The sequence below is a fragment of the Haliotis rubra genome, unplaced genomic scaffold, assembly GCF_003918875.1.
Source record: "Haliotis rubra isolate DU_JTF1 unplaced genomic scaffold, ASM391887v1 Scf44, whole genome shotgun sequence".
NCBI lineage: Eukaryota > Metazoa > Mollusca > Gastropoda > Lepetellida > Haliotidae > Haliotis > Haliotis rubra.
In genome coordinates, this window is record NW_025767124.1 from 3099683 (window position 1) to 3114590 (window position 14908).

At 43.2% G+C, this 14908-nt stretch overlaps 1 protein-coding gene across 1 annotated transcript in view; it reads right to left on the minus strand.

Moving 5' to 3' along the window:
• LOC124289382 (WD repeat-containing protein 90-like) overlaps positions 1 to 14908 on the minus strand; it is a 65557-nt gene that overhangs the window by 28410 nt on the left and 22239 nt on the right. Inside the window, 11 exon segments of the mRNA XM_046726004.1 lie at positions 166 to 330; positions 602 to 672; positions 854 to 970; positions 1675 to 1799; positions 7617 to 7654; positions 7657 to 7695; positions 7698 to 7766; positions 7768 to 7783; positions 9698 to 9816; positions 10245 to 10302; positions 11286 to 11431. Coding sequence (XP_046581960.1) covers positions 166 to 330; positions 602 to 672; positions 854 to 970; positions 1675 to 1799; positions 7617 to 7654; positions 7657 to 7695; positions 7698 to 7766; positions 7768 to 7783; positions 9698 to 9816; positions 10245 to 10302; positions 11286 to 11431 — 963 coding nt within the window.

Here is a 14908-nt window from a genome sequence, read left to right on the forward strand (position 1 = left end):
AAGTATAATGACTGGATGGATATTATATCCATGACACTATTACATCCATGTGTTAAATATCATGATTTTATGAAACAGGTTTTAGAACACATGTAATTTCATGCTCTCCTTTCAAGATACAAACCATGGCCCCTGTGTATTCCAGCATACTTTATGTCCACCCACCTGCTGTAGACTGTCTGCATCCCACACTCTGATGGTGTGGTCCTCCGACACAGTGGCCAGGTGTTTCCGGTAGGGATCAACAGCAACACCAAAGACACGGCCAGTGTGAGACCTCATCACAGTCGTGTAGCTCTTGGTTGACACATCCAGGGTGCCCAAGTTGCCCTAAACAAATCATCAGGTGAGATTTTTATCTACAAACTACTGTGATTTATGTTTTTCTATCTATTTATGAGTAACACAATGTTTCGGAGTTTATTCTGACTCCATCATCAGGTGAATTGATGTAGAAGTAAGAATATACCCCCAAACATTGACATCCATAAATTCTCACCTTTAATGAGTATCACTTCTAAATTCTGTTCAAAACCTGTCCCACCCGAAACATGTATCATCAACCATTTTGACTGTTACTGACTAGTACCACTATACTTACTGAAGCTGTGCCGGCCAGGATCTTGAGACCGTCTGGAGACAAGTCAACCACAGTTACAGGGCCCTCATGCTCTGAAATATGTCAGTGATATGTCAGGCTTGTTTCATCTGGCTTCATCAGGCACACCTATTTTATCTTACAATTTCTTACACTTTTGATAAACAAACTTGTAAACATTTCAACTCTAGGATTATTTTCACTACTGAATATTTGAAAATATCTCAAACATTCTCAAGGTTGTGTTCCTCTTACCAGCTTCAAGGTAGATATGTGCAAAGTCAAGCGGCCATAGACGGAGGTAGCCATCATCAGAGCCTGTCACACAGAACGTCTCATTCACCGAGATGCTGTTGATGCCAATACCGGTCCCTGTAAATTCATACTCCTTGTGAGGTGAGGTGAAATTAGGTTTAACGTCGTGCTTGAGAATATTTCGCTCAAATGACGAAGTGCATGCGTGTTGATGTGTATGTGCGGCTGCGTGTACTAGCCCAGACTTAAGCTGGTTTTATAGTGCTAGACCACTGAGATACCATGCCGCAGTGAAGCATGAATACCCCACTCAGACACAGTATACTGACTCCGAGTCGACCAGTCCTTGTTGTACCCATTAATGCCGAGTGCCAGGTAGGGACCAACAAGTACCATATTTTAACGTCTTTTGGTATGACGCGGTCGGGGATCGAACCCGCGACCTTCCGCTCTCCGGGCGGACGCTCTAACCACTACACCACAGAGGCGGTCATACTCCTTGTAGCTCACAGAGTACATGGCATGACAGTTTCACAACTAACTGTAAGTCTCAACACACAAAAGTACTTGTCAATACATAAGAATTTCCCATTATACAGAGGGATATATATTTTTCATTTTCGTACAGAATACTGGACCTGGATTCACCACTTACAAAGTTCTTACTAATCTCAAATACCAAAATTGTTTACATAACTGATATCATAAAGAACGTTTAGTTACGCCCTTTCCGATGGAGTGATTTTGATTCAGATAATTACAGCTCATACAGCTTTAAAAAACAAGGATTCCTGAGTCAGCAAAAACCATGCCTTTCTCACCTGATTTTAATGTCTCTTTCTCTCGTTTTGCTGACTTGACAGTTGGAAGAAGACGTTTGACATGTCTGATTGATAACTTCTGGTAGTCAATCTCAAATATGTAGCCTGACCGACTACTTGCATACCTAAAACATCAACACTAATATCAGCAACAGAGAGAAAGGTCTGGTAATCCATTATTGAAATACATCTTTGTGATTTTACACACATATAAAACAGCTAACCAAATATATGGGTTTTTTAGATTAAGAACATTGTTTTAACAAGCATACATTCAGACATACTAAAGCTTATACCTACCTGTTAAGCTACCTACCTTAAGTCGAGTGGAAACGAGGTGTAAACACAAAAACAACCCCACCTGTGCAATTACCTCCCCTTCCCTGTCACCAATCTTTCCAGAGTCTAAGGCCAGAAAGCCATAACAGAGCGACAAAAAGGCCAAAGTCCAGAGGGGTGGGACTAAACCGTACGTCTGAATGTAAGCTTGTTAAAACAATGTTTCCAATCTAAAAAAAACATGTTATGGCTTACCGATACATTCAGCTGTTGGCAGGTGGTGGGATACAAGGCCCAAACAGTATAATTGTCTATGTGAAGCTGACACAATCCTGGTGACACGGACTTCACAAAGAGGCAGACTTCACAAAGAGGGTCGTGTTTACCCAAAGTCGCAAAGAAAGAACAATAACTACATGATCGCAACAATCTACAAGAACATAAGGCTGGCCAGCTCGTTATGTAAGCAAGTAGAAAATAGATGAATGATCGAGGATGCAAATATCAACGACAGAACTCGCTAAGAACAACGAAGATGTGCAGTATACCAGGTAACAACGTCCTGCTGGATCAATGACCAAGTGAACTAAACCACAACAAACGGTGAAGGAAAACATGGAATCATAATACTGCCTTGCAATAAAGAACAAGAGTGAATCACGTTCACCAACGTTATATTGCAGTAATTACACGGAGTCAAGAAAGTTGTGTTGGAAAGTTGTTGCGCGACAACTAGAGCCCAAATTGCTGCATGCCTGCAACATCTGCCGTAGAGATATCATGCAAATAGTGAGAGGCGAAAAACCAAGCTTGATTTCCTAAAACAGCCCTCCATAATAGCCTGTAGGGAGCAGTTACCATGGAGAGCTAATTTCGACGCAAGCGCTCGAACTTTGTGAGGGTGGGAAGAGGACGGTGGGTCCATATTCTGCACAGCATATGCCCAGAGAATCACAGCCGGTAACCAGCAAGAAAGAGTATACCTGATGATCTGACTTGGAGGTTGTTGATAACAGGATGAACAAACGACGAAAATTCTTTCGACATAATTCAGAACGTTGAGGGTAAATGCGTAAAGCACGCACTGGACAAAGGGACAAGTCAGCATGATCTTGAGAACCCAGAATGGTGGAAAGGAGAGGAATGTGAAACATTCTAGCCTCTTGGCCAGGAAGCTGATTCTTGGCTAGAAAATCCCACCGTAAGCCAAGATGGACATCGCCGTGGACACATTGGTCAAACTGTACCCGACCATAATCGATAGCATGAAGCTCAGATACCCTAGCCGCCGTAGCTAAGGAGAGGAGAAAGCCGTCTTTTCGAGTCAGAAGGTCAAAAGAGACTGTATCCAGCGGTTCAAAGGAGTCACTAGTAAAGCCACCTTGACACTTGCACGAATTTTGTCTCCCCACTGGTACGCAATTTTGCGTGCCAATGAGTAAATTCGGCGCAAACTGTTGTGAAGTGTGCATAAACTGTGCGGGGCTGCGTACAAGTGCGCAAAGACAATTTTAAAATGTTCAAAAATTCTGGAACGCATAATCTTCCTGCCACTTGCATGAACTAGTCGTGAACATTGCGCAAACCTACTCGTAAACATTGCTGGCGATGCGTATCAAAGCGTGTCAATTTCCGGCCTTGCGCGCATTGACATGCAGTGTCACGCATTTTCCCGCTTTGATCACAAACTGTGCGCCATGACAGCGACAGACTGCGCAAAGTTCACGCCTTCTAACTTGTCGTGAAGATGGCGGGCGGGACTTGCGTATTGTCACGACTTGTTCACATGGTCATGCACGGCACGAATAGTTTGTGCATGTCACATAATAGATACGCATTGGGCACGCCTACTTCACAAATTGTTAGTGCACGAATCAACTTGACAGTGCGTACATAAAAGCGCCCCCATCGCCAGTCCCCACATTCCTCAACTAGACAGCAAACAGTCAACAAGATGACTGCCAGGAAGAAGAAGAAGACAACCAGAGAAAGAGTGGGACCAGCAGTGGATAGAAGACTGGAAGAACACACGGACAAGAAACAGAGACAGAGGTTGCAGAGAGTGAGAGGGATATTTCTCCCCCATCCCACTCAAGTGCTGATGTTTCTGCACCTCAAGGAGAGCCCCAAGAAGAGCCCCAAACAGAGCAGAAACAGGGATCAGAGTTAGCAAGAAAGAAATACTGGACTAAAATAGACGGATGAGGGAACTATGAAGCTGGCCAAATTTGTTAAGCAGCACCCCCAGCTGTTCAACAAAAGCAGAAGGATTGGCTGAATGTCACTGCAAAGACCCAATTATGGACATCGAAATGATATGGCACAGGCTTGTCATCGTTAGGGAGCGGAGCTGGTCCAGGCAGTCCTGCTCGGTTGTCCTCGACAGCTTTGTGCAAAGTACAGTGAAGCACCACCCTCTGCCCCAACATCAACATACAAGAACTTGTTTCAAGCATCTAAATGGGCCATGACCACAATGCTGTAGAAGCCCATATAATTGTAGTAGAATGATCCAGATGTGGATGGCTTCTTCATAGCAACGTGCTTGCCTCTACAGTCCACAGACAGTTGTGGTAGATCCATCTGGAACTAAAACCTTCAGCAACCTCTTTCCACTCCTCTTCAGTTTATAAGTTGTGACACGATGAGCAGAGAAGATAAGCTTGGCAGCCTTAGCCGAGTAACCCTTCTCGATCAACGAGGCTTTGAGCAATCACACCCGTGAAGTTGTGTAATCGTACATGCAGGGCGTTGCTGTGTGGATGCAACAGAAGATCCTCCCGGAATGGGAGATTAAAGGCAACAGAACAGTTGGAGGGAACGCATAAGCGCCGAGACCTTCCCACGATATCGCCAGGGCGTCGTGGCCGAAGCCAGCCAATCCAGGACAGGTGACATGAAGTGAGGAAGACGATTGTTGTGTCGTGTCGCAAACAGATCCTCCTGTGGAGTCCAGAAATACTCCGTCAGAAGGCAAAAGGTGATTAGACTGAGCATCCACTCTGTGGGAGAGGGACGAGATGGTCAAGAGAGAGCATCGGCAATCATGTTTTTGGCCCAGGGAATGTGGCAGGCCCGGACCTCCATGTGTAAGGCGTCAACGAGGGCAAAGAACTCAAACATGAGGTCAAGGACAGCAGATGACTGAGTCGATCCTAGTGGGTTGATATAGTGGACGACCGTCTGACTGTGAGTTGCCGAAGAGGCAACATTCACAATGTCAAATGGCCCGAATGACTGCTTCGAATTCGAGACCGCCTAGAGACCTGATCGTCGTCGAAATGAGCTCCCCAGCCCTCCAGGGAAGCGTCGACAAAGATGAGACTGAAATGTAGGCACTCTCAGAGAGAAACCGTCGCAAAAGTTCGACGGCAGGAGCCACCACTCCAGATGACGACGGAGATGGAGTGGCAGGAGAAGCAGACGATCGGGAAACAGCAGCTGTGGGTAAAAGAAACCTCTGCAGGGGACGAAAGTGGAGTCGACCGCAAGAAGTGAGATCCTGTGCTGACGTCAACAGCCACCGATAGGTCATCCTTAACCTCGAAGAATTTATTGAGACAATCTATCGTAGTGGAAACCATGGCCAATGGCCAACAGTTGATGCTGCGCCGCTAAGCGTCTACAGATTCCAAATGTTTGTCATCAATCGCCCAGTCATGATATTTAGAGACAGGAGCAGTATAGTCCATATATGGAAAACTTATGGCGCAATCCAGGTTTAGCAAATGGCTGAGACGGCAACGTTGATGAAAAACACGCATTCATGTCTGTAGGAAGTTTCGTAAATGAGGAAGGCGGCAGAAAACGGACAGAGTCTGGGGTGTCCCCAAGCTGAAAACCCCCAGCTGTGGGGTTTGATGCATCGTAAGCATCCATAAAGTTTGAGATCCATGCCAACACTTCACTGTCCCATGGAGGTCGAGGTGGGCTATCATCCCCTGCATCCAAAACCAGTGTAGGTGAGGAGGGAACAGTCAATGACAAAGGCGGAGTCGCAGTAGGCACCGTAGAGAACGATGAAGTCGGCTGAACAACAGGGCCGACAGACGGAAAAAGCACAGTACGTAATTGTGACAATTTGTTGGCCGGTACGGTAAGAGAAGGAGCTGATGCTGAACTAATTGGTGAGACATCAGGGTACACACTGGATGAAGTAACAGTCGCCATAGGAGGTCGACATCGCGGCGAACGACTACACATGTAAGAATAAGGAGAACAATGACGTGGAGAAGAGAAATCATCCTCGTAAGAACGCCTCCGTCCATAATGTGAAGAGGGTAGCGGACCGTGACCTGTCACAATCATAATGAGTAGGGCGATCATACCGAGAGAGACAAGAATTGCCAAACTGCCGAGACGACTCAGTATTGGTTCTTTCATGGTCGTCATAATGAAAATCCATATAGTGCTCAGGGATTCGATCCTTGGAACGCTCATAACGACCACCTCGATCTGCTGAATCGTAATGATGCGTTCGTCCACGTCGATCGTTTCCGTACATATCGACCAGAACACTCCAACAAAGCATCCCACTGACGTGACGAATGACTGCTGGCACGATAACAATCTGGCTCAGTCGAACTTCTGTCTCTGGACGATAAATCTTTGACGCTTCTTCTTATAACACTGATCAGCCTCCCGCTTAGCAATAGCCTTCAGATATGCATTGAAATCCTCCTTGGACAATTTATCACACAGGATGCATTTCAGTTCAACAGAACATGGAGCACAGCCATCCTTCTCAAGGCAAGACGGCCAACTACTGAGGGGGTCAGCCTTAGAAAGCTTCCGTTGACATTTTAAGCAATTGGACTGACTGACTGAGTTTAGTTTTACGCCACTTTTAGCAATATTCCAGCAATATCACGGCGGGGGACACCAGAAATGGGCTTAACACATTGTGCCCATGTGGGGAATCGAACCCGGGTGTTCGGCGTGACGAGCCAACGCTTTAACCACTAGGCTACCCCACCGCCCCTAAGCAATTGGAAGCCATGCTTCAGTTCAACAACAAGTGTTCACAAGATATTATGCAAAAAGTGTTCAAAGTCACGGAAAAAAGTTACCAAAGCAACAAGTACATTTACACCAAGAAAAAAAGGTAAGTAAAAACTACTCATACTTTAACAACACTTCCAACAAAGGAAAATACAGAGCTCTAGTCCACATGTCCTACAGGTACGAGGCGCAGGAAAGATTGGTGACAGGGAAGGGGAGGTAATTGCCAGGTGGGGTTGTTTTGTGTTTACACCTCGTTTTCCACTCGACTTAAGGTAGGTAGCTTAACAGGTAGGTATGAGCATTAGTCCGGCTGAAGGTAAGCTAAAACAATAATTGTATACCGCAATTACAGTAATGTTTCAATAAAAGGTATCCTGAGTCATTGTTTGTCCTCTGGTATTTCTTGCAATTAGATGTTTCTGTAAGTTAGAACACTCCATCAGTTTATGTTGGTAACATACAAACTTGAGTTAACTGCTTTAAATGGTCAACCAAACTTTGTATTCTTATCATAATCTCCCCTTTCCTCCTCTGGTAAGAAGCCCATCAAATGATCAAGGGTGGGCAACCTTATTAGATTATTCTGAAGTATCTAACAGATTTCACTGGATTTTCAGTTGAGGACACTGAAATCAACATTTATGTCTGTCCTTACTTACACAATACGTTCCTCTGGGGCTTTGTTTGGCTGGTAGCCCGGGCCTCGAAGCTGACATCAGTAAACTCCATGTTGTGGTACTTTCGCCGAGCTGCACCGGCGCAGACCTCAGCGACCCTTCCTTCACTCGCCGACACAACGGATGTTGTCCCGCCACAGGAAACCATCCTCAGAAAATAAGAGAAAATATGTTCTATATTCTTGGAGAATATATCATCTCTATCCAGGGCATATTTATCAACGTCTATCAGGTAACCATATACCCATGAGAGACCTGTGTTATCCCATGGAGAAAAGTGTTCTTATTAAAACTGACTCCTTACACAGAATCTTTAAAAACGTAGGATACAGAAGATAAGATATACAAAGAATCTCACCTAAGTGACTTTGATATTAAACAAATTAGCACAAGTTGATTGAAGCAGCAAAGATCTGAAACTTTCTTAGACACTGAATTTAATATTGAATAGAAATTCATAAATTCATATAAATGTGTTGATCAGCTGGTCAAGCGGTTAAGCTGTTGTAAATTCTGCCAGTCTATGGATGTGACAATGTCTTCTTTGGTGTCATGGCTGAAAAGTGATGTCACAATCTTACTTTGCTTAGACACCCCAGGTATGGAAGGCTTTGTCTTGTACTGGTTCATCATTTGAATGGTTATGTTAAAGGTCACATGCAACGTAAAACACAACTTCTGATGGACTTCAGAAACAAATCATCAAAAATGCAAATTCAACTTATAAAGTTGAAAAATAACGCGATGAAAAAAACCGCGCGAAATCAGAGTTCAAACGATTCACTAATTTTCCCCCGACTTTTCGGGGGAAAACTGGTTTCAACAGCAGGGCTGGGCTCATAGCACGTGCGCAGTGAAATAGGTTCGCGCAACTTGGAAGCAGGCTGTCCGGTGAATACTCGGTGAAGACTTTGGTGTGAGCTATTTTCCTAATGTTTTGTTGATATCTCACGAAGGCGAGCTTTTATATGTTATGACAGTAAATTAACTGTTTATATAATTTCATTTGTCTATTTCACCCTGCGTTCTTCTTACCGAGTCACTTTCTCAGTTCGATACTTAAAAGCAATGTCATTATTTAGCGTTGACAGAATTTTTAACTGTGATATAGATATGTTGTTGTCACAGACAAAACTCAATGTCTTGTTTTATTGACACCTGTGTGTCTGTCTGCCTGTCTGCTAATGACAATATTCAATACACAACAGCGATCACTGACCACATGCAATTTGAACTTAACACCAATCAGGCTATACACCATAAACAAAACGCATTGATTTATGGCCCAAGTTCGGTCTCTGTCACATTATGTAATTACACAGACAGGCAGGTGTGATACTTGTACACATGACATGTTATGATGTCTGTTGATTGCAAAATGTTATACACTAAAAATGAGCATGTATTTACAAAACCCAACATCTCTATATACACACACACAAAGAGCCGTGAGAGCATCTGCAAATGAACCAGCCGTTACACTTGAGTGCACACCCACCCGCTCTGACTGGGTTCGGTATCCCGGCTGCTTTGTTTCTTGGGAAGTAAACCCAAGTACACAATATTGCACTTTTGATTTGCGATTGTACGCTTATAATTTTGTTTATATGTTTTTTCATAACCAGCAATGTATATTATATGTCATGAATAAGTGATAATTGTGTTTTAATTATGTTTGATTTTTTGGTTGCATGTGACCTTTAAGGCATTCATAGAATGAAATAAACAACATGTTTTATGCCATAGGCAGTCTATGTTGTACATGTAATATTTTCTGTTAGATTTCATCATTTACTCTGATGCTTATGTCAGCTGACCAAAGGTCATAAGAAAAGCAAAAATGACAAATCTGTCTCATTGTTCAATTTCACACAAGCTATATCACTTCAGCTTTCAATCAGTTATCTGGGTAGTAAGCTAGTTTCAAGTCAAGTGGTCAAATCTGTGATGAAAATACATGCATTCTCACTCCTCTAAAGCATGACTGCTGATTCATTCAACTCACTTGGTGCTTATTCTTTACCAGACAAATTTTTTTATCATATTTTAAGCCTAAAAGTCACCTTGTGTCATCAAATGCTGCAATCTTCATTCTGCTAATGTCGACATCAGAATGAGCCTTGGCCATGACAGTCACCTCCCTGCTCTTGGCTACACGTGATGTGTTCCAGATCACTACCATCTACAACAGGGAGAAGTCTTTTACTACGTTATCACTTTTGTTTGGGGGTTTGTTGGCATTAGAGAGTAATAAAATCTGCATGAAAAATGCTTGTCGTAAGGGGCAACTAACAGGACCAGCTGGTCAGACTCGCTGACTGGGTTGACACATGTGCACTGTATCCCAATACATCGATCAATACTCATGTTGTTGATAACTGGATTGTCTGGTCATGACTCCATTATTTACAGACCGGCGCCATATAGGTAGAATATTGCTGAGTGCGGCGTTATACAACACTCAATCCATCTGTCTGAAAAACACGTCAGTACATCCGTACTCACATCAGTAACACTACAGCCATAGAACAACAACACAATATATCTTGATACTTTAGAATTAAATGATTCAACTCGTTCCATAACATGTCTGAAAGATGATATTCTTACATTTTTCCCATGGTTGTCCTTGCCAACTCCACAGAGCACATTGCCTTTGTGTGAGAAACTGGAACAAAGCAGAAAGGCATGTCAATGAAAGTATGAGACAACAGATAGAGCTTCTTATTACCCATGTGGTCAACGTATGGGTAGTTGCATACTAATCTCGTACGTCACACGAGTGTCGTATCACATTGACCTGTATCGTAACGACTTGACCTGAGATTCTAACGATTTGATTGGATAACCGATGACCTCTCAGTTAGGTCACGTTGTGACGGAACTACTTGTTCATTCATAACAAACACGTGAATTCATTCATTCTACAACTTAGATGCATTGTGGGAATGTAAACATTGCGAACGTTGCCGTGTCGTTGTTTAATTGTGAGTCGAACTGAGACATTATATGCGTCGAAAAACATAAACGCAATGTTTCCACCAGTGATGTTAGCCGAGGTGAAGCAGTTGCAAACCAAGAAACAGGGTGCTACGGAGTAGTTTACTGAAGGAGGCTGTACGAGAGGCGATGACAACTGACATGCATCGTGACGTCGGTTACCAAGGGGACAGACGAGAAATGGCGTATTGACGTCAATACAGTGTGACGTCATGCAAAAGTGTACGTCAGAACAAAATACTTCTGCAACCACTTTATGAAACCGGTTTCGTTTTGAAACCATAACAATAACAAAAATACGCTATTTTGTCAATTCAATGCATGTAAGACGTGGGTAATAAATAAAATACCACACTCGGTCTCATTACATACGAATTATAATGTAAAGCGAAAGTGTCCTTCCTATTGTATCTGACCGAGCAAAGGTCTCATTACATACGAATTATACAAAACTTCGTGACCTTCCTATGGTTTATGACCTCGCTTTCGCTCGGTCAGATACCATAGGAAGGACACTCGTTTCGTATAATTCGTATGTAATGAGACCTAGTGTAGTATTCTCTATTTACTTCCTTGTCGTTTGACAGCAAGTTGATTAAACTATAAACCACAGAGATGTGCATCAACAGACAGCCAATGGCGCCAGCTCACCTGAGACTGCTGAGAGAATGTACATGAGTCTTGCACATGGCCAGGCATTCCCCAGTCTGGAACTTCCAGATCCGCACCACGCTCATCTGCCCAGTCTGTCCTGACGCAACCAGTGTGGAGCTGCCATTCATCGACAGACATGACACCTGCAGGACATGTGAACACTGGTAAATGTGCTGAATATCTATATCACAACTAAATATACAGGCCAAAGTAGAACAGGGACCTGCTCCACAAATCAGTTTATTGTTTTATGTGTTAAAGTGTGAAAGTAACAATCTAAGAACTTAGATCACAGAGACAGGGACAAGGACAAGGAACTCATTTTGACATCTGTGCAAGTTACAGTAATTCGTTTTCAAACAAACCTAACATCATTTCAACATGCAGTGTTTCAGTATGACAAGTCAAACATAACTAACATCATTTCAACATGCAGTGTTTCAGTATGACAAGTCGAACAAACCTAACATCGTTTCAACATGCAGTGTTTCAGTATGACAAGTCAAACAAACCTAACATCATTTCAACATGCAGTGTTTCAGTATGACAAGTCAAACAAACCTAACATCATTTCAACATGCAGTGTTTCAGTATGACAAGTCAAACAAACCTAACATCATTTCAACATGCAGTGTGTCAAACATAACTAAAAAGGTAGTTACACCCTAATAATGTCAACAGATTATTAGTAAAATCTAAATATTTTTTATATTTGTATACTTATCCTGCACTACTTACTTCCTGCACTTATTACTTACGATCCTGCACTACTTCAAGCATGGCTGTGCCAGACGATTGATTATTGCCGTAAATCCCACAGATGGAAACGAAGAGGGGAGGTAGCTTAAAGCGCAGGGTGGGCCCTTATCATAAGTAGTGCAGGATAAGTATACAAATATAAAAAATATTGAGATTTTACTAAATTTTTAACTAATCCTGCACTACTTACTTCCTGCACATTTATCGCACAGGCAGGATGGAGGGCGTGTCATCTGCGGGGATCACCTCACAAGGTAAACAAAGACAGCTCGGTCAATGTTATCAAGTGCGCCTCGGTGGTGGAAAACTGTCGTCGCACCTAGAGCGGACAGCGAGTGACAATCAGGCAGTGGTAATAAGCATATAAAACATGCAGTCTTAAATGGAATATACCACACGATTTTTAAAGCGTTATTAGTTTTAGGGAAACGCAGTAAAAAGCAGACACTCGGGTTAACCCAAGCGTGACTCCTTAACTGACACACCCAGTTGTTTTCCTGGAACAACTGTTTTCCCGTATGGTGTCGGCGTGCTTCATGAGAAGAAAAAGCATGGTGGAAGGTATCTTCGCTGCACCTGGCAGAATAGTCAACAGACAGTGACTATCTCTCAGTGATAATTCACATATAAGACATGTAGGCTTAAATGGAAAAGACCATGTGATTTTTAAAGCGAGCTAGGGAAATGCAGTAAAGAGCATTGACTTGAGTTTTCCAAGTGTTACTCCATATCTGACACACTCAGTTGTTTCCCTCGGAACAACTTTTTTCCCACACGGCGACATCATGCCTCGTGGGAAGAAACATCATGAATGAAGACACCTTCGTGGAATCTGGAAGAATGGTCGACAGAAAGGGATAACATCTCAGTGGTAATTCGCATATAAGCCATGTACACTTAAATGGAAAAGGCCACATGATTTTTAAAGCGTTATTAGCTTTAGGGAGTGCAGTAAGAAGCATGGACCTGAGTCTATCCAAGTGTTACTCCTAAACTGACATACCCATTCCCCCACACAGAACTGTCATGCTTCGTTGTGAACAACAATGTAGGATGTGATATCCTTTGGGGATTGGTGAGGTGCTGGTCTGGCACCAATGGTCCGAAGCGTTGGACACATATGGTGTGGATACTGATTGGTGAAAACTGTGTCCGACTTCTAGAAACACTCTTGCATTATCAATGCCACTGTACAGTTACAGTGAAGCGCCACAGTAGAGGCGAGTGTGTGAAGTACTGGAGGTTGGCGTAGGAGGTCCAGGACCGTGTTGAGATTCCTTGTGGGTGGTCAAAACTGCAGCTTGGGTACACAAGTGCTAAATAAACTAAGCATGGACGGTAGCTCCTGTCAATGGGGACTGCTAAAATGAAGGGAATTGCCACTAACAGAAGTGGCAGCCATGTCCCTCCTGAAACGCCTTCCGTCTAAAAATACAGCAGGGAAACTGCTAAAAACAGGGGGGGGGTGTATTCAGCTGATCCTGCTTCGTGGCAACACAACTGCTCGAATGACTAACCCTTGTTATACATGTGCCTGATGGGAGTCATCAGCAATGCAGTAACAATGCTCTGGCTGAAAAGTAATTGGCGCATAATGCCGCCTGCAGATGCAGTGTGTTAATTGAACCGTTCTGTCGTGGGATGAGGATGCACAATAGGATGATGCACTATCGGAAACCAACCTCTGGTTGGTTATCTGGGGCCAGACACCATATAATTGATATCATATGGTTTCTGCTGGGACCGACTAAATATAGTCAAAGTCAAGTTGTTAATTCTTGATTGGCACGAAAACATTTGGAAGCAAGACCGGACGAAACATATTTTGCATGTAGCTCCCCCCGGAAAGGCTTAAGCCATCCACTGCCCAGGCTGACAATCTGGAGACAGAGACACATAAACCAGTATCTCTTTGTGTAGCATTCATTCTGTGAAAGCAACTCTGTCAGATCTCGATATAGCGTCCGCTAAGATGTACCCACACCCAGGAATATGCTGAGTTATCAGACGGACATGGGTGTCGGCTATTACTGGAAAACAGACGGAACTTCTGGAAACAGTAACCCGGTCAAACTCTTGTTAAACCACACAACAATCGGGTTGCCCGTAAGATAATGTGCCCAGTGACGGACAGCGAGGAACACTGCCTAGAGCTCCAAACTGCTGATTGACCTCATGACCGAAACCCTGAGATTATCAGATATAGTAAGGGGGGGCGCCTCAACTCTGAATGGAGGCGCAACCTAAACATAGGTAGTTCGGAACTCGCTCATTCAAGGTGACTGCAGCTATGACATCTATGGGCGAGTCCACTACAAGAAAAAACAAGAGTCATCAGAAGATGACATATCCCCCCGGCCCCCACACATTTGAAAGAACAAATCATCTGACAGTTACTTAAAGTCAAGCTTGACTTTTTTTAAAACTAAGTCCAAATCGTTTCCATGGAAATCATGAGAAATATAAATGCCAAAAATCTGTAAATAGCAAAAGGCACCATTTCAACATTTGCCTTATATATCTGCCAAGTTCTGTTGAAAGATACTGAACACTTTTCGAGTTGTGCACGGAAATGAAGCCCACCCTCCTAAGTCCTAATCGCTTCCATGGAAACTAAAAATAAAATGACAAAATCTGTAAATAGCAAAGGCACCACTTCAAGATCTGTCTCATATATCTGCCAAGTTTTGCTGAAAGATATTAAGAAGTTTTCCAGAAACGAAACCCACCCCTCCCTTTCAACTAAGTCCGAATCGTTTCCATGGAAACCGGGAAAAATAAAAATGCCAAAAATCTGCAAATAGCAAAAGGCACCACTTAAGGATCTGTTTGATATATCTACCACGTTTTGTTGAAAAGTA